Source organism: Thunnus thynnus, chromosome 18 (genome assembly GCF_963924715.1).
Source record: "Thunnus thynnus chromosome 18, fThuThy2.1, whole genome shotgun sequence".
In the NCBI taxonomy this organism is placed as follows: Eukaryota; Metazoa; Chordata; class Actinopteri; order Scombriformes; family Scombridae; genus Thunnus; species Thunnus thynnus.
This window is the reverse complement of record NC_089534.1, coordinates 11,874,377-11,895,055: the sequence shown is the minus strand read 5'-3', so window position 1 is coordinate 11,895,055 and position 20,679 is coordinate 11,874,377. Positions and strand designations below refer to the sequence as shown.

Genomic DNA, 20,679 nt, shown 5'->3' with positions numbered 1-20,679 from the left:
GGATGTCTGTTTAACCATAAACTCCTTGAACCATCCCTCACACACAAAACAAAACTTTCTGTTCCCCGTCTCATTTCCCTTATGTCTACAACACACAGGTCTGATGCAACGAGTGTTTGCTCACGAGCATGCCGCAGTGCCCTCGCACGACTAATGAGGACATAAGAAGTTGCTCACACCTGGCCCGGTCACACACTTCACTCACTCTAACCAACAGTGTCAAAGTGTTTACTTCCCCCTCTCTCTATTTCTGGTGCCAAACTTCCTGTCTGCCTGCACTAAATTTACTCCGCGAGCATCACTTCTCTGATCCGAGAAGAACGGCGCAACCACGAGCTGTCAGAGGAGAGGGATACGCTCTGAGTCAGAGGAAACAGATCTTTTCTCATGTACAAACGCATAGGAAAAAGAGACGTGTACACATAAAAGCCTCTGAAGCATGAAACATAATTAGCACTTTGATCCTCTCCTCTGCTGAAGAAACTGCCAAAAACAGTTGGAGGTGGAATTTAAATTTAGCACAATAACTGCATGGTAATGGCATTTTTTTGCAGTATAGGTGGCAACGCTCAAATTTCCATATAATTTATTGCTGTTGTGACAATTAGTTTTCCCTCGGGGATAAATAAAGTGCGTATCTATTGCCGAAAAAGTTTCATTCATTTTTCTGTATGTTTCCATGAATTAGTAGCAACCAGAGAGGGAGAAAGTTAGTGAAGAGCCAAAATCTTTGACTTGAGCATCTGTAATGTCTTCTGTAGTGCATTCCTGTCAATCCATCACAGTCTTTTAGTGCAAGCGTGTATTCCCTTACAAACATTTGTGCTGCTCTCCCTGTGTGAACACACTCCTGTCAGTGTGAGCTGCTGCAAGTGCCTGCACGTGTCAGTCCTAGCCCGTCTCTTACACTAATCTGCGCTGTCAGATGGCCTCGTATGCGTCTCAGTTTGTCCACACAGCAGGCAGGCTGCGGCTTTTACACCACCCTGCAGACATCACAGCATCAAAGCCATTGTGCTGCTCCACTTTCCGGGGCCTCTGCACTCAAGGCAGCGGTGCTCTAACAACAAAAGAATAATATCCCAAAATAGAAATGCAGCCACACACGTCGCTGCATGAAAATTTGTGTGTGTGTTCACATTTTTGTTCCTGTTTGGGTAAACAAAGACCGTAAAGGTAACCGAAAGATAGGTGGTGACTGAAAGTTGCACCCTGACTGGCTCAAATAAGTGACTGATGATGAAAAAAGTTGGATGTTCGCATGGAGGAAATGAGCAGAAAATGGAAATTGCAGCTGGTTTTACAGTAGTGTGTGAGTTCAGTGTTCTGCAAACTATTTCCCAGGCGTTTCCCAACAATCAGACTGAAGGTTTTTAATAGTACAGAGGTCATGTTGTTGTACATTTGAGTTAACAAACCAGCAGTGTGTGACTGATACTGTAATGTTGTGTTTTTTTCTCTCTTGGCACTGACGATGATGTTAATGAAACAGAGACACAAATAGAAACTTTTTACTGTTCATGAAAGTGTCTTTGTTTTGACGGTGTTAAAGTTAATGAAGCACTTAAATCTACATGAGACAACATCAGGCATCATGATATAGAGACATTCAAAAAGAAAATGCTTTTTAGAATAAAGGACCTCTTAAATGTACTGTTAGTTGCCCCACGTTTTCAATATAAAGCTTATGAAAGTACTTTAAGAGTGGATGTGAAAATCACCTACAACAGTGATTTTTTTCCTAGTTTGAAGCACAGACTGCGCTGCATTTATACTATTTTGAAAACTGGTCCTCAAGTTGCTGCACCAAGATTGAAAAGCCAAGAAACCTTCATTCTTCTGAAAAAATATAGCTGTCAAAAAATCAGTCTGTACATTTGACAAACTGAGCACCATGAATCTAAGGGTTTAGACCAGTACACCCTGAGAATGACAGATCACTCTCGCTTTAAACAACCCATTTCTGGGTCTATTTTTCTTGTTTTTATACGCATGAAAGCTCAACATGTAGTTAGTGGCAGGCTTTTGCAACGCTGAGACTTCATTGTCTCATATTCTAACAATATCGACTCACAGCATTCTTATAACAAACGAAGCTTCAGTGATCTTTAACAGGTTACGACTCTGACAAGCAAAGAAGTGTTTTCTGTTAATGAAGGGCCATCTGACCTCATGATGGTTTATCCTGGATGCACTGTGTCATGATGGCCAGTGATGATATAAAGCTTTAATCAGAAACAGATCAAATATTTTGGACATAAAAAACATAAGAATCCTGCATAATAACAAAACTGGTGTCAATACATAACATACTATAAGACAATATTCCATTAAACATGACCATCCACCTACATCAAACTAATTCTTGCAGTCTTTGTCTGCAGGTTGCAGTCTAATAGAGACATGCTATGACTAAATCTGAACACAATCAAGCAAACAAACTGACTGACAATATTGTCGACGCATGGAAACCTGCCAGCGGGCAGCAGTGGCTGTCATTAGGAGATCAAAATGTCCTAAACTGATTTGATGGATTAGCCCGTCCAATGACAAGAGGTTAATACATAGTAAACCTTGTGATGACGCACCACCACAGAGGGAGATGGAAACACTGAAAACAACATGAGCAGAACAACAAGACAGAGCTGCGGTTTAGCGACATGCTCAAAATGAGAGGATATCAGGAAAAAATGCTTCTATATTTACTAAACAAACATACTACTAAGCAATTTTCAGATATTTCACATGAATAGATGCTGGCTATAGCTTTGAAAAACAAAAAGAAAAAGTTTAAGTACCTGTCTGCACTTATGAACTGCACTTAAATGTACTCTACTCTCTGTCTCTTTACACTTGATGCATGACATTACCTGATATACTGTAAGATACTGTGAGTAATTGTGCTCAAATGGCACATATGCATAATATATTAGTCTGTGCTCGCTCACTCAGTGAAGATAATTTTCAGTCCTCTATCAAATATCATTTTTCTTGTCCGTCAAACAGAGAATGTGTGCGTGTGTGTGATCTTTTAAAGGTGAGACTTAGATCTGAGGTGGAATATATTGGCAAAGTCATTTGCAAACCAAATACTGGATTCTCCTCGGAGATTTGTTGCAAAAACAACAGTCCTGTTCTCTTAGCCTCAATACAATCATTACACAGAGACCTTGAGACGAGACGAGCGGCTCCATTATATCCCAGACCAAGATTTAGCTCCAACATTCCTGACTAATGTTTCTGTCTGCTGTTCTGGTGTCTCAACAGACTATGAATTTGAGTCTAGTCATTCCCTTTGCGCCTGTCACATTCACTGTTTTATTTAAAGAGGATGTTAAAAGTCCCTACAGGTGAAGACAAGACAGAAAATCAATTTGGGTTGTAACAATATTCAGCTCAGTGGTAGGATATCTTTATTTTCGTCAATTACAGTTGCTGATTCAATTTACTTTTCATTGTATACCTTAAAGCTGTACAGATATCTTTTGAATTTGTAGTTCAGTAGTGATGAAAGAGGAGAGCGGATCACAAAAAGTGTCTTTGTGTCACGCAGCCAGCTGCTTAGAGGGAACAGCCAAATCCCGAGAGTTAGCTGGCAGAACAATTGTCACCACAAATTGTTTGTACTTTTGTCTAACTCTTACAAAATGCTCTCGGTTTTCCTAAACAAGAGGAAAATGATGGAGGATCCTGTGCCTGCAAATTGGCCAAAAATGCTGCACAATGACACTTCTTATACATGCATACAATTATGTGTGTGTCTGTTCTGACTTGAAGTGTGTATCTGCATGTGTGAGCATCCACTGCATGAAACATCAAAGCTGCATAAAGCAGAAAGAAGAACAGCTGACAGCTTAAACATTTATAAGCATGCCAGGCAAAGCTACATTAGCCTGAGCTAAACCTCAGCCTTAATAGAAAATCGAATAAATTGTGCTAAATCGTCACTGCAATCCAACCGCTGGGGTCAGCTGGCATAACGAGGAGCTACTTTGGTTAAGTGACAATAATTTCTGCTCCCATCTGAGTGTCTAAACACTCATCCCCTGTCAATCACTACTACAGGGAAGATGCACCACTGACAGAGAGAGTTTGTCCCAGTTAGATGCCATTGATGCTGCAGCATCTGAGAAACTAGAGCTTGCTATGTTGGATGTCAGCCGTGTTTGCTCTGCAAAAATGTTCAGGCAGCTCGTTCTCCTGAAACTCTGTATAACAGTCACAAAGTTTTGGCATACAAATGTATTCTCTGTGCATGAAAAGTGAGACAAAAATACAATTCCCCAAAAAAAGACTGTGGAAAAGACTCAGCTAGATGTACTGCAGGCAGCAACACTGACAGAAAGATAGAAACCATATTTCCCCAAATTAAAAAACTAAAACTAGTCTGTTAATTTTTAGTAAAAGCTTTTCTCTTTCAGAACACCACCTTACATTAACAGTGACAAAATATAGTAAACAAGCATTAACCAAAGTTGTATAATTCGCTTGAATGCAACTTAAATGTAGCGACTGAGTTTAAGAGCGAACAAGCTTGTTAGCTCGGACAGCTTTTTTCCCCTTCCTCAGTAACTCTGTTGAATGAAATGATGCACAAATTCCAACAACAAAATACCACGGAGGAGTAAACAGCACAGTACAGAGGAAATAGAAAGAAACTGAGGGAGCTATTATGACTGCATGTTCCCAGCTGGGTAGCATGTTAGTGGTTAGCTTTCCAGCTACAGCAGTGCACCAACTGGTCCAGCAAATATTCCCTAATTCACCAAGCTTCTAGCACAGATTTCTCTGTGCCACTTTCTGTGGTAACCGGGCCTGTGCTTCTGACACAAAATAAAACATGTGATTTTAACACCAACACACACTGTGATATGTGTTTCTATGTTAATTTCACAAAGGTGTGTTGCCTTATGTTTGAAAATCCTGTGAAGACCTAGATGTCAAGAAAACTTATTATCTCACCTACACTGAACTACAACTCTTCTTTGAAATACTCACACTTATTTCCAGGAAATGGCCTTCGAACATCAACTGGGTTTGGAGTTAACTTAGCATGAAGCAAAGTGTGGCGTTAACATGGAGTTCATCTTTTACTGCACAAAACTATAACTGGGAACACAACTTCCCTTTAAAAGCTCAAAAACAGCAGTGAAATTAAAAATGAAAAGTTTATATGTCCACAATAATTAAGAGTTTTCATTTTAACAATTAACAAACGCACATATAGTCCAACATTCATGCATAAATGCAGATAATGCATCCCCTTTGCATGGGATACGGTGGGGTGATTTGTGGGGTGTTGTGGTGTTTATTGTTGCCATAATGACGAAGGTTGCATGACTTTAAGTAGTAACTTTAACCCACACCACGTTTCAAGGGATCATTTTAACTCAAACCACGATCTTTCCCTAAACCCCAACCGAGTGGTTTTTGTGCCTAAACCTAACCAGACCTTAACCACAGCGTTGTCACACCATAAAACATCATTATTTTTTACGATTACTGCAGTTAGAGGCAGCATATTAGAAAACGCTCCGATGAGTCATTCTGGAGTGCAGGTACAATCAGCAAATGGTACAAGGTACAATGTGGTTGTTTCATTATGAGGATGTGTTGTAAAAAGCCCTCTTAAATTAAAACTAAATAGCTATATATGTCATTTCTGATCCAGTACAAATGCCTATTTACAGCATATTTGATGTTAACATGTTGGTGAAGACATCCACATATTATAGTTTGATTCTTTCTACGTTTATTTAAGAATATCCCCATTTATTGATCCAGGAATCCAAAAATGAGGTATAAACCACTGCATGTTTATGTGTATATCTATGAAAACTGGTCCAAAAGAAAGCGAACTGTCAGGCTGGTTTGCAGGACAGTTACATAAGCAGCTTGCTTGCTTGCGTATTTGAGGTTTTGGTGGTGAAGGGGTGGGGGTGGGAGGGTGTGTGTGGAAAAAAGTGAAACAGGGAGAGTAAAAAGAGACAGAAGAGAGAAAAATGGGCCTGCGTTGACAGCAGACTTTCAAAACAGGCTGCCGGCCCTAATACAAACAGTTATAAAACAAACCAAATTGCACAACTTGAGAATGGAGAGTCTAAAAATAACTGGCCTTGGCTGAATTAGGTTACACGTTTTTGGGAATCATGCTCACTCAGTTATTCACTCACTGTGTGCTTGTGTAAATGCTGTAGTTAAGGACAGGCTGTCTTCTGACCTGACAGAGAGGACAGTCAGTTCATGGGAAAGCTGAAGTATGACTCAGTTATAGTTATTATTGTTGGATATGACACTGCATATGAGAACCAAAATAGAACAGCGCTTTCTAAACTTCATCTCTACGGACTTGGAGTTTTAAATCACCTCACTCACTGGCCCAATTTTACAGGCTATTGTGCAAACTAATCTAGCAAACTGTACACAGTTTTAGACCAATGACACAGTTGCTGGGACATAACATAGCCAGAAAATATCAGTTTAAACGAACATATGCCAGTGTTTTTGCAAGTTTAAGCCCACATACTACCAATCACATTTATTTGTATTTTTAGCCACTATGACAATCCTCTGGCTAGACGTTTGGCTCTTGGGATGGTAATGTTGGTTGGTTGGTTGGTTGGTTGGTTGGTTACTCCACCACTTTGATCCAGACTGAAATATCTCAACAACTATTGGATGGATTGTCATCTAATTTTGTACAGACATTCATGCGCAATGCGTAAAGGCTTTGATTGACTCTCTGACTTCTCCTCTAGCGCCACCATTAGGTTAACACTTGGTTTTTGATTGAAACCACTTGTAATAACTTTGGTCATCCTTTAACATTTCATCTAGAACCACCATCACAATATTTTAATCTGGTTTATGGCCCAAAACCTGCTCAACTAAAGACATTCCCATCAATCTCAGTTGTACTTTTTGTTTAGAGCTAATTAACAAACATCAGCATGCTAACACGCTAAACTAAGATGGCAAAATGGTTGACATTATACCTGCATGTAATCAACATCATTGAGAGCACGTTAGCATGTTGACATATGGCATTTAGCTCCCAACAATGCTGCGTACAGCCTCACAGAGCTGCTATTTTAGCTGTAGACTAAATTTATAAATGTGTTGTTGCAACCTTAAAGGCAGACTCTGGTTTCAGTTCAAGTCAGTACTGTGGAAAAATCAGCTGTCAGAGACATGAAATAAGTTGACATTATGACTGACAGTACTTTAAATGCTAGAAGCGCTGACATTTAAGCATCAGTTTTAATGCTAATTCACATAATGTTTTTAATGATGTTTTCTGAGTTCTTTGTGTTTTTTCAGCACCAAAGCTTGTGAATTCAGTGCTGTTGGGCAACTAATACTGAAATCTGAGCTTCCTACGAGCACTTCCTAGCTCCTCCATCATCTCGAGACAGTTTTTTAAACAAGAGAGCGAGAGAAGGTGTGACACCTGCATCCATCCATCTGTAAAGCTATGGTATGCTTAGGAGAATGAGTTAAAATATAAACACCTTTATGTATAAAGTTATTCAAAAGCATGCTAATCAAACTGTGAGTGTATGTGTGTGTGTCTGTACTTGAACTTGTGTGTATTTCAATGCACGCCAGAGCCTGGAGACCCTGCAGAGAAGACACACACACACACACACACTCCTAGACTCTACTGCTGAGACCACGCAAGAACACGCTAATCTGTTGGCATGACAACTGGAGTGGAATATTTGCTTGGCCTAGAAAATATGGCTGTGAAGAAAAGATGAATGAGCAGTGAGATATAAATAAAAAAAACAGCATACAACATAAGCCTTCAGACAGTCTGCTCTTTAATTACAGACCCCACCGTCTTTGCAACAATACTACACAATGTCCTGTCTCATCCTCTGATAATCAAACGACTCATCTCACGAGGTAGCAACTGTGTATTAGCACGGGCGTATGCATCCATGTGAATGTGTGGGAGTCGCCGTGCTGCTATGAAATATTGTATGAGCTCTAACCACTTAACCATCGCCTCGAAGGCAGATGCGACAGACTCCGCAGACCGTAAAGCATATATAACTATCTGCTGTGTCTACTGTGCATGTTTCCTTGCTTTGGGGGTTCTCTCTGTTCTCTTTTTAAACCGTTAATACAGCCTTAAAAGTGTCGGAATCAGCCCGCAGAGGTCGGCTGGGACGTCCAAAAGGAATAAAGCCACGTCCTGGTGCTGTAAAAAAAACACAGGTCTGAATTTATGGTTTAATTCCAGCTGAAAGCCTGTGAGGAGAGAGCAAGGATGAGGTTTCTTTTACTGCTGCTCCACATGATCACATAAAGCATTTAAGAGTTTCCTCAACCCTGAGCGCTAATGCTGGGACCCTGAAAAAGCAGCACAGCGGTGGGAAATTTCATTGGGGAGGGCAGATTCAAGAGGTTTAATGCAAGATCAGGTACTCTCAACTCTTATGTTTGGCCAATAACAGCATGCTTTATTAAGTGTGACGGATGGGAAAATCTTGCCTTAAGAGATTAACATCAAGTTTAAGTGGTGTGTTCGTGGTTGTGAAGGGAGATGTTTTAATTTTCCTGAGGTTTTGAGTGTTTTGTATAAAATGTAAAAGCTCGTAAAGGTGTGTTGTCACGTCAGAAAAATATCTGGTATGCAAGCTCTAGTAAAGAAGTTGGCGAGACTTCCCAAAAAAAAAGCTCAGCTTACTTTGGATGGTCTTAACTCTTAACTGTCGCCCTCACATCGCGTTGCTCCCTCCTGACTTGTCACAAATGCAAAGCAGAACAACTGAAATAAAAAGGAAGGACTGTCCATGTCTGACCCCATTGGGTTTATATCAGGAAGACAGAAGAGAGAGTGGAAAATAACTGAGAGACTCAGCGGTGGAGGATTTAGACTTCGGATGGTCCTTTATGTCTCTGCAAAGACGGCCAAATCCTCTGACATAACATAAGCTTCAGCGGAGACAACACATGGTCAATAGATCCCTGATGAGTTGTCTGCAGCCCTAAACAAACAAGTTAATCTGCTGTGAACAGCTGAGATTTGATAAGGTGCATGCAGATGAGATTTGAATCCTGCAGGTGCACATAGATCACCTTAAAGGACGTTTCATTTCTGTTGTGGCATTTAAGACTCCGAGTCCAGCAAGGAGCCAGACATTCCTGTCTAGTTTGTTGTTCGTGGGAATCTTGATCTCGGCTTAATGAGCGTTTGCTGGAATGTTTAATAGCGAGTCTAGAGCCTCAGGTTGTCCTCGTCTACCTCCAGCTGAAGCTGAGCGCTACTGTAAACATATTATAGGAATCACACTTTGTTGACTTCCACCGATGAATGTGTGTCAGTGTACACGCACGCAGGCAGGATTAATCACTCTCCCAATCAGCCCAGGCATGAGCCATGAATCAAACGGTTGGGCAGAGGCGATCAGACCCCATGCTGAGAGGAAGAGAGAGAGAGAACGAGCAAAAATAAAAAAAGGGAGAAACAAGCGACAGGAAGATAAGAGAACAAGGGAGAAGAGAAAAGAGAGATTAAAGCAGATAGAAAGATAAATCGAGGAGGCAGAAAGATACGGAAGATAGGGACGACAGTGAAGAGCAGGGTTAGCTTTAAAAAATGCATGCGTCTCCATTTGGCGGAGGGGAAAAATTTTTTCCCGGCTATGCTCTCGCTGTAGGTGAGAACCAATTGCGTAAAAGCAATACTTATAGAGAATCCATCTATAAGTAGGAAAAGTAGGTTTAAAAGACGGAGAAGCTGAGAAGATGCCCTGGGGCTGTGCTCTGATCCCCATGATGCCATTTAACTGCTGTTACTTACTGTGAAGGTATACACACAAACACACACATATGCACAGATGCAAACACACACAAGGCAGACATGACTCCATGTGATCCATTTTACAGTTGAACGTTTGCTGAAGGCCATTAGGTTAAGTGCTCTCAATTGCAGACTACAGTAGGACCTGATAGTCTGCATAACACACACTCCCAGGCATCCGATGCATCTGTAATTGGACGACTCGTCATCTTTTGCAACATACTCAGTGCCACAGTGGACATGTGGTTGTGTGCCGTCTCTCTTTGTGCCACAAATCATCGCTCAGTGGATTCAATGACCCAGAATATGTCACAAATTTCCAGCAGTGCTTTCTTCTGTTTGACATGCATGTGCGGTGGACTGCATCTCTAATCTGTCAGACCACAGCGCACTGAGGGAATAATACTGACGTTTGGTCTCCTCTGGGAATCCTGAAAAACAGAAAGCCCTTCCATCATCCCAAGACTTAATCCTCAAGCAATAACTTAGGCTACATTACAGCTGCTCTTGGACTTAAGTCAAAGGCTTTTAAGGTGAATGAAGTAAAGGAGCTGAAGATGAATTGGCAAGTACAACCGTAATCTCATTTTTTTGAAAGGAGTGGGTGGGGTCAGAAAATCTGAAGTTGTCTTGATTTAAGCACACATTTGAAACTTTGGAGAAAAAAGGAACTGTCCTCTGATCACCTCTTTCCTTTCATCCTTTGGGAGTAAAGCTGCAAGAATCTAATCTCCTTGGTGTTTAGCACAGGGCATGTTGAGATGTGTAAAGTTATCCGTTATCTGACCTCCTTTAAAAGCGCATCCCTCTCTAGCTAACAACAGAAACAAACAGCTTTATACTGTATATCCAGTCTGCTTTTAATGAATGTCATTATCAAGTATGTAAAACTGATTTGTAGTGAAATTCCATTACATTATATTTGTTTTCTAAAGACAAATGTATTGTATGCAGTGGATACCACACCCGGAGGGAAGACTGGCTAATTGCTAATATAGCTAATGTCTCATTCACATCATATCATTCAATTATGATATGCAGAGCGGGGAAAAAAACGATCATGTAACCTCCTACTTGTAATTCTGAGTCAGAGTCATTGTGATTTCATCCTGAATTTCTAACAATATCTCCTTCGTGGTGAAAAGAACTACAGAAGTGTCAACATCCCTGTGGCAAAATGGCTGCAAAGCGTCGCTAGCAGTCAGCCTACAGCCACATCAAATCCCATATTAACACTAATATAGTCAATTAGGCTAATTTAAAAGGGGAAACACACAGTTAGTTTTATCTGATATCACACACCCAAGTCAAAAAACCTCACCTTACTGTTCTGCTGACATTTCTAATGTAGCTTAACAGCGAATTAGCAAGTTTCAGCGCGCTAACAGTCATTAAAACTTGCCCCTTGAAGCAAAACGTCTTCTATTTTGAATTTATTTGACATTTAGAGTTGATTATCCTCATTGTTTTTCTTTTTCTTTGCCCATGAAAATATCAATCAAAAAAGTAGCTGTAACAAGTGCTAAGCATTTCAACAGATGGACAATCAAAAAAACGAAACAATTACTTATTTTCGATATGAACAAGTTGCTTTTCTTGAATTAACATAATTTCTGTGCATCCTCTGGAAAAAGAAAACACGGATGTGAACACACAACATAACAATAAGGGGTTTTCCCTTATAGCTTGATGAAGTATTGCAGCAGAAGGTCTCTCACTCTCTCTGTATGTGTTTGTGTGTGTGCATGTGTGTACATACATGTAGATACATAGATACATGTGTCTATGTGCTCGCATGGATTGGCAAGCACTGGTTGTCATGGTTATCTGGCTATACCGTGGCTACATCGGTCACCATGGAGCCCAGGCTGGTGCTAATATCCCAGCATCCTTTTGTAAAGGTTTTTTCCAAGGCATGTGCTGCACCAAAAACCCACCAAAACATTCAAACATATTTTCCTTTTTTTTTTTTCCTACAATCACTCCTTTCTCCTCTAATTCCACCTCCATCAGTCTGCCCGTTTCCCTTCTCACATTTTCAATCCACTCTCTCTTCCCTTTTGCTTAGCTTTGCTTTTCTCACCATCCCCCCTCTCTCCCCTGGTCTCTTATGTTCTCTCCCTCTCATCTCATGTCCCTCCCATGCCTTTTTCTCTTCCTCTGTCTCTCCTGGTTTCTCATTTTCTTATCTACAGTCTCTCTGCTTCATCTTCCCTCTCACTCAAGCTCTAATAGGTTCACCTTGCAATTGCAATAATATGGTTATTGATGCCGCCTGTGTAGCTGTTTCCTATTTATATTGCGCTGAACTAACTTTGACATTCAAGAAAAATATGGCAAGTGGTTAATCTGCACAGAAATAGATACAGCAGTCTGTGAGTAATCATTACATAAAATCTAATTTGTGAGCTTGAATTGGTTTAATGAAAACACATCACACTTTAAACCTCTTTAATCTCTACAAATGCAGGCAGTTTGTGTGTTTATGTATGTGTGTGTTGGTGTTGCTCCCTTGTGTGTCCTTCTTGCAGCGAAGAAGAGCAGAGGTGTAAAGGCGCAGCCGGGAAATGTGAGAGACTGTATTTTTTCCCCCCATTGAGGTTGTAGTCTACACAGACACATCAAACGCTGATATTTGCTGACATTTTCTGATGTTTGCCGATGCAGACATTTCACGAAAGGTCACTGAAGTGAGACTGCAGCGGATCAAATCTGTTTAATTGTTTATTAGGCTTAAAACGTCGTGTAAATAACCGTTGTGGACTAAAAGGACGATGCTAAAACACAGCAGGTATGACATATACAGTATCACATTAGGGTTAAAAATGCGATATATTGGGACGCCCTGGTGGCCTAATGGTTAAGGTGCATACCATATAAACGCAACGTCCATGGCTTGACTCCCGAGCAGGGGACCTGTGTTGCATGTCATACCCCTCTCTCTCCCCCCAGTTTCCTTTCTCTACACTGTCTGTCAAATAAAATCAAAAAGCCTGAAAAAATAATCTAAAAGAAATGTGATAAATTAAGTCATCCCCAAAGATAACAAAAATTGAAATGGGTAAAGACATACACTATTCCTTATTTCTCCTCCTTTTTTTAATGGAGATGGTTAAAAATACTTTCACTTTTATCTTTTCTTTCTCTCTCTTTCTCTCGGTGATGTGGCCCTCAGACTCCCATAGAGCCACCAGGGAGCTCGGCCAGGCCATGATAGTGACACGCTGTAGCCCCATAAAGCTGCTCCCGCCTGGAGCCCTGGCCAAGCTAAAAGCTGCTTAGTGGGGCAAAACTCTGGCTGAGTCCCTTAAAGCTGCACTAATCAGAGCTGTTAGAGAAGGAATCGTCAAACATATCGCACACCAGATTACAAGGACATCTCAAACCATGGATGCAAGGATGGATGTATGGTGATGGATACAAGGACACATAGCTGAAAGAAGACCAAAATAATAGGTGAATGTGTGCTTCACTGAAGTGAAATGAAACATTTTCTTGCCTGGATGTCACACAGCATCAGGTGTGAGTTCTTGCACGGCTGAATGCAACAGCTCCATCCAGCACAATTATGTCTCAACAAGACAAAGAGCAGGGAAGCTGTTGCATATCTGAGCATGCGTCTTGGAGCGCTCTGAAACCATGACGGCAGGCGTCGGCTGTGGATGCAACAAGGCACCCTGAGCACTTTCAGCTTTGATTGGAGAGGAAGACTAGCAGAAAGAGCGCAAACACAGAGAACAAAAGAGCCACAGAGGCAGCCAACAAGAGGGCTACAGCGGCCACAGGGAGTAAACGGCGAATATAACACAACTGCGGCACTGTCACCCCCTCTGTCCAAACTTGGCAAGCTCCTTCATAGGCCATCAATGCCCTCTGCTTCTCCCAGGAGCCTAACACTTTCTGCACAGCTAGCTAACACATTAGCATGCAGCCCCATCCCCCTGCAAGGGCAACCAGGCGCTCACAGCGGCACTCATCATATACAAAAATTTATATGCAGCAGCAGCGGCAGCAACAGCAGCTGGGGATCTGTTGTAAAAGACTATCATGATGTTCGGGTTATATTTTAGGTAGATCTAAACATGAGTTGTGACAAAGGCAAATGGAGACATCACACCTGACTCCATTCAGGAATAGTGATAGATCTCTCATCAAGTGATGGATCCATCATAAACACCTTTCCCACCCCTGTTTGCCTACCTGACTTTGAACTCAGTGAGCTGCGGCTGAGCCCCCGGATCAGCACAGTAGATCTGGGGGAAGTAAAATCGGTGCGACTGAAGGTTGATGTCCATGGTGTCCACACTCAGCAGACACACAGGTCAGTCCTGCTCCGCGACTACAAAAATGGAAACAAAAAATGTCTGTATTTGTTGTCTCAGCTGCTTTTTCTTCAGCTACAATCTCCTTTTGTTTGCGCTGAATTTGCTCGCTGACACTTCGCTAGAGGTCGGAGGTTAGCGGCAGCATCCCGGTCACCTTCTCCCCGAATGGTTGCAGGGCTAGAGAGCGCTACCGCCAGGAAGGCATCCCCCTCCTCTCGGTCTCCTCCGTGCACAGAACATTCAATCACCTCTGCTGCCCGGCACCGAACAGGCACACTAACCTATTTCCCCACTAGCAGCCTCTGTACACTCAGCAGCTGTGAGCTCAGAACAAAGATGATTCCATTAAAAGATGCTGCCTCCCAGACACACACACGAGTAACCAAAATAATCCTGGTTTTTGGTCACAAATTCATCCTTTAGCTGGTTGAGAGGCAAAATTAGGCAAAAAAATGAAGGAGAAATGGTGGAAATATGAAAGAGACTTGAAAATATGAAAGCAGCTCTCAGCCACATACAGAGAAGACTGAATGGGAGATGAGAGTCCTTTGGTTTTTACGCTTCAGAGGCAGAGGAGAGGGGGGGAGAGAGAGAGAGAGATGGAGATAGAGAGAGATTCCCAGTGCTGTGAGGCGTTGCCCTCGCACTGCCTCTCCTCTCTGTGTCTCATTGGATTACCTACTCCCTCTCCACCCCCCCCCCTCCCCTCTCCCCCCTTCCCTCCTCCTTCTCCTCCCTCCCAGCCATCCTCCCCTCCCAGCTGTGACAAGAGCGATGGGCCGCCAGCCCTGGAGGCTGCTGGTCCTGCCCCTCCTCCCCCTCCCCTCTTCCTCCTCCTCTCACACCCCCTACCCCCCCCTCGGCTCTCTCCTCTCTCAGCTGCCGGATTGGCTGAGGCGAGGATGCGTAAGCCCGCTTGGAGAGAGGGAAGAGGGAAGAGAGGCGAGGAGGAGGAGCAACAGATTTTAATTCATCTGATGGCTCCCATCTTTCTCGCATATGATTTGAGGTGGCATGCCAGGCCTGGGTGGAGCTCCGGATGCAACACAGTCACACACACACACACACATACACACACACACACACACACATGTACGTACATGAACTGAAAGCTTATAATGGATGTTCATTAATAAAAAAGGATACAGGTGGGATGAGAAAAAGCAATACATTACTATGAGCCTCAACTGCCAGTGAGCAGAATGAATGTGAACCACATTACAATATAGAAAAGCATTTTGTGCAGGTTTTCAATTCATAAAATATTCCTAAAAGACACCATACAATTTGAAAATGCTGGAAAAAAATAAAATAAAATAGTGCAACAGTGGAATAAGGGTCAATTCCTATCAACAAAACACAAAGAAAGCCACCAAATTTGTCAGTGCAATAAAAACATTTGCCCTTTTAATATTCATGTGCTCCATTTATCCAGATACATGTAGATTATAGTGATACATACAGTAAAGTGGTGTGTGGCTACTAATCTTCTGGGTAGGTTCCAATCACATTGGTCTGCCAGTAACCAATAAATCCCTCCCATATTTACTGTACACACTCCAATATCCCGGGAAAATATCCCACCCGTGGTCTCTTTCTAGTACAGCTCACTCCCCTCACATCATCCACATCATATCTGTCCTGCTGTGTTTTGCCAGCAGGCAATTTCATTGATCGGACTTGTTTTACAGTTGTTGCATGACATGGTTTGCTCTGTAATTGGTGTGGACGACAGTCGGCATTGCAATTTGACAGCAATTTAGAGCTGGCTTTCTGCCTACATACAATGCTGTTTGGCCACAAGTCTCACCTAGTGGAATAAATCTAATTTCATCCTTGTGCTCTTTATATCCATGTGATATTAGTTCACATATTTACTAGACCCTGGAGAAAGATATTTACTTCAAATTAGATTGCATTAAGTTGCATCATGTAGCATGCGTGCAGAGATGAGGCATCGTTACAGTTCCAGAGGAAGTGAAGCACAAATTTAAAGAGGTACTCCAGTGATTTTGTGCTCCACAAAGTTGGGAGGCTTGCAAGAGACACATTTTGAGATATCTTGACTTTAAAAAGTCCAGTGTGTAGAATTTAGTGGCATCTAATGGAAAGGATTTGGCAGAAATAGAATATAATATTCATAAGTATGTTTTAATTAGTCTACAATCACCTGAAGATAAGAATTGTGTTTTCATCACCTTAGAATGAGCCCTTTATATCTACAGAGGGAGCGGGTCCCCTTCCATGGAGCCCGCCATGTTGCACCGCCATGTTTCTACAGTAGCCCAGAATGGACAAACCAAACACTGGCTCTAGAGAAGGCCTTTCACGTTTTTCGTGAAGGTGTATTCATTTGGTTTCAATCAGCAACCTCACCACTAGATGTCACTAAATTCTACACATTGGTCCTTTAAGTTTGGGTCAAGTGCCAAAAAGGCTAGATCTTACATTTCCCATACTTCCCCCCAGCCTAGTAAATGCCAGTCATGCCAGTTAGTAAGGCAAGCTTTTCTGTTAAAAAACCCCTCTGTTTTTACAGGCTGAGTGGTACTTCCTATGATGAGTAAACTGAACTTCACTGGTGGAGTCAAGTGGCTTCAAACTCTGTTTCAGCTTGTTTTGTCAGTTCAGCAGCCACTTTAAATGTTAAACAGTTTTTGTGCTCAACAGCTCCATGCAGCCAGATTAATGCATACAAGGTAAGTTCAGGCAATGAATGTTAGAGTATTTTACATTAATCCACATTGTTTAACACAAGCTGCTAAAAGCCAATGATGCACTTGAAAATAAAAAGCCGGGATCAGATTACAAAATGTTTTACCTTATAGATGGTAACTGTGTCAAATTAGGTCATACATTATTGCCATTATTTGGCCCAGAGACACGGCAGACTATACGTTAGACCAATCATGGCGTTCTATACAACTTCCATGACATACTGTAGGTGAACGAGAGAGAACGAGCAAGAGCCAGGGGTCAACTTCACTATTCCACCTGACAGTACCAATGCATATTTACATATGAATGAAAGTGAAACAGGGATCATCCATCGTCACTTGGTGCGTCGTCTCTATCCTTCTGACATAGCAGAAAGAGGGTGAGCGTGTTGGTGTGCGGCATATATTCAGAATAGTGAACAGAGGGTGATATTGCACCAACAGGTGCGTTCTGTGCTCCTCTGGGTCAACGTCACAAAGCACGTTGCAAAACTAAGCGAGAAGGCAAAAAATGCTCACATTCTAACATCATGATGCTGCACCTTGTGTCGACCCCAGTGTGGGTCAGTCCATTATTGGGCTGATATTACGTAGTCTGATCCCGGATTAAGGCATTTAGTCTGCTATTCAGACATTAAATTTTATTTTCCTAAAACAAGCCAAAAAAATCTGCAGTTAGATGATATAATCTCTTTCTGACAAATCAAGTTATGTCAGAAATCTAAAATCTGTGGCGTTTTTTATGACATAAGAGCATCCATGTAACCAAGCAATTCTTTATGGCTCAACATGAGATGCAAGATGAAAATTAGCTCTCATTGACTTAACTTCATTCATCTTTCTCTTTCTTTCAGGAGGTCAACAACTTGTTTACCACCATATTCTAGTACCAAAATGGACATCACTGTAGTCTTCACTCTAGTTTGTGTGCGGTACTATGAGAGTATACAGCCTCAGTCTCAATATGAGCAGTGGAATAACTCTTACTGTGAGCAAAAAAACCCCAAAAAAACACAAGAGAAACTGAGTAAAAGAAAAAAACAAAAGCGGAAAAAACACAGCAGACTGACAGATCAGGGGTCAAAGATGGGGAAAAGAGTAGGAATGATTTTATAACATACAGATGAAAGAGGAGGCTGGGATATTTGGAGTAAAAGAAAAAAAGAAGGAGGGGTTGAGGGAAGGGGATAGAGGAGTGGACAGATGGATAGACAGGTAGTCTGTCCATCTGAGTTAAATGACTGGGAGGGATGAAGATAAGCTGCATGAGAGAGAGAGAGAGAGAGTTAGAGGTAGGGCAAGAACATGGGGGAGGGAGAGAGAAAAAGATGGAGAGAGAATAGAGAAAGGGTGAAAGGACATCCAGCCTCCACTTACAGTATACACCCATCCCCCAATCTATCTCTACTCTCAGGTTTGAAACAGGCAGCAGATTTTATTCTAATCCTCAAAGCTACACACCTCTGTTTCCACTGTATGAGCATGTGCAAATGTGTGTGTGTGTGTGCATGCATGCGTGTGTGTGTGTGTGTGTGTGTGTGTGTGTGTGTGTGTGTGTGTGTGTTAAAGGGAGGAAGGGAGGGAGAGAGAGAAAGTGTAGCCAACTGCTACTGTAACAACCTGGCTATTAGCATACAGCAGGAGGGATGGCCTTCTGTCCCACGCACAGCATGACTAAGTGTGCCTGTATGTGTGTGTGTGTGTGTGTGTGTGTGTGTGTGTGCGTGTGTGTGTGTGTGTGTGACATGGGGCAGGAAGGACAGGACAGGGTCAATATAACAAAGATCGAGAGAAAAATGATGCTGCTGATGAGAGACTGGCAGGGAAGGTGGCATCAGATTTGGGAAGTGTGTTGATACACTACAGGCAGCACTGTTGGTTAGCTGGGAGGTGCTGGGTAATGCATAATGTTCATAGTTCACTTTTTATTCTTTTTGAAAAATAACTATTTTTTTTAATCAGCTGGTACATTTCCATTAAAATAATACAACAGAACATCTTCATATTGTGGTGTTTTATTGTGGGGTTTTTTGCCTCATCTGTCTATAAATGGTCCAGACAGTAAGTATTTGGACAGTTTTTGGTTCTTCAAGCTCTGTGCTTCACCATGTGTTAAAAGGGCCATAACTCCCACACAGTTCTCTCTATATTGATGTAAACCCACTCAAATTAAAACTGAGACTTAGCACTTTTATGTAGTAGTGTAGTATGTTTAAGTGTGGACTGTATCTAGACACCTTTTTATGTACAGTTGCTAGCCTGCTTACTTACTAAAGTAGCAGTACTTCCCCATTGAGTAGGCACACTGTTGTAGTGCTTTCCCCACCAGTGTTATTCCATATTTTGTTACGGCCAAGGAACATTAAGAAAAATATGTTAAAAATGTCCAATTGTTTTGGCTGCATTGTGACATTTGTTCTCTGTGAAAGAGCATAGAACTCTATATCACAGTTAAACACAAGTAATGGATATTACATTAAAGTTTCTCCTGAGGGAGACAATAAAAGTGAACTTTTTTTGCCACTGCAACCTGGCCTCTCTACTCTTGAGGCGTAAAAAGCTTGTGATCAATTCTCTGAGGTTGTGCCAGCCCATGCTGACTTGTCTTAATGGTAGTTTTTGCACATATCAGAAGTCTATCAGAAGACTGCTGGACAGTTGCAAAGAGTTTTATCTCTTATTTATTCTGATTTTTCTGCTTCACAATGGCCGGCTTTACTTGCATTGACACTTATTTAGTCCTCAAATTGAGAGACGACAATTATTTCTAAGTTACCATGAAATGAAACACACCTTAACAAGAAACACCTGAGCAGCCAATTGTTCAATTGTTTTTATTTTTAAATTGGGGGATTTAGGAAGGACTCTATTATTCCTACACAGTTCATGCAATATAAAGTAGATGTGAAAACCATCAAATTAAATCTGAATGTGAGCACTTTGACCTCATTGTCATTGTTTCATTTATAATCCAATGTTCTGGAGTCCAAACAATAAAAAATGTCACTGTCCAAATACGTACAGATTATATTCACATACGTCACACGTCGTTCTGTATAATCCAATCTGACTTCCCACTCCCTTTATCCCCTCAACACCCACAATCCACCTGTATGTAGTCACGCTACACAAAGGTAAAGTGAGGTGGAGAAAGAACAGGGATTAAATGAGTGTGAGAGGTGTGACAGAGAGGAGGTTAAAGATCTCTGACGTTTCCTGTCTTCTCAGTTAACTCACACTAGCTCATCCTCTCAGGCCTCAGGACTGAATTTCAGCTGCAAACAAATGCGCACACACACACACACACATGTCTGATTCACATGAGCTGATCATTTTAATTACGCCACACACCAATGGGAGCTGGCAGAGGAGACACAGAGGGGGAAGGGAGACAGAGCGGGGAAAAGGAGGAGGGAGTGATTTCCCTCTCATTCACAAAGATTGGATTACTTCTCTCTCTCTTTCACTTAAACACACTCAGGCAACTCAGGCAACGCAGGCACACACACACACACACACATGCGTCTGTGTGGATAAGCCTCAACACTCTGCCTTGTGACGCCCCAGTGTGCATAATTATGACTCATAAACCACACTGTCATTACCCAGAATGCACTGTGTGTGTTAATATACAGATTCACAACAGAGACAAGACACGTGACCTCGCACCTGACACTGGATGTATCACAGTGTGCTACATCCTTCTCCATTTCAGGTTACATGTATGTTGAAATGCATTATGACAGATGTGCATGTTGTTGCTCAAAAATGCGATGTGGCTGCACGAGCAACATGGTACAAGCTGTAAGATGCAGCTTCTGCAATA

General features: G+C 41.8%; 1 protein-coding gene across 4 annotated transcripts in view; it reads right to left on the bottom strand.

Annotated features, from left to right (window-relative positions):
* evlb (Enah/Vasp-like b) overlaps positions 1-20,679 on the bottom strand; it is a 49,387-nt gene that overhangs the window by 22,768 nt on the left and 5,940 nt on the right. For 2 of the 4 annotated variants that reach the window (XM_067571536.1, XM_067571535.1), the window contains exon 2: positions 14,012-14,150. The exons of the other annotated variants lie outside the window; for them this stretch is intronic. In XM_067571536.1, the coding sequence (XP_067427637.1) occupies positions 14,012-14,106 (95 nt within the window). In that variant the 5' untranslated portion in view covers positions 14,107-14,150. The remainder of the gene's footprint in view (positions 1-14,011; positions 14,151-20,679) is intronic. 4 annotated transcript variants of the gene reach the window in all.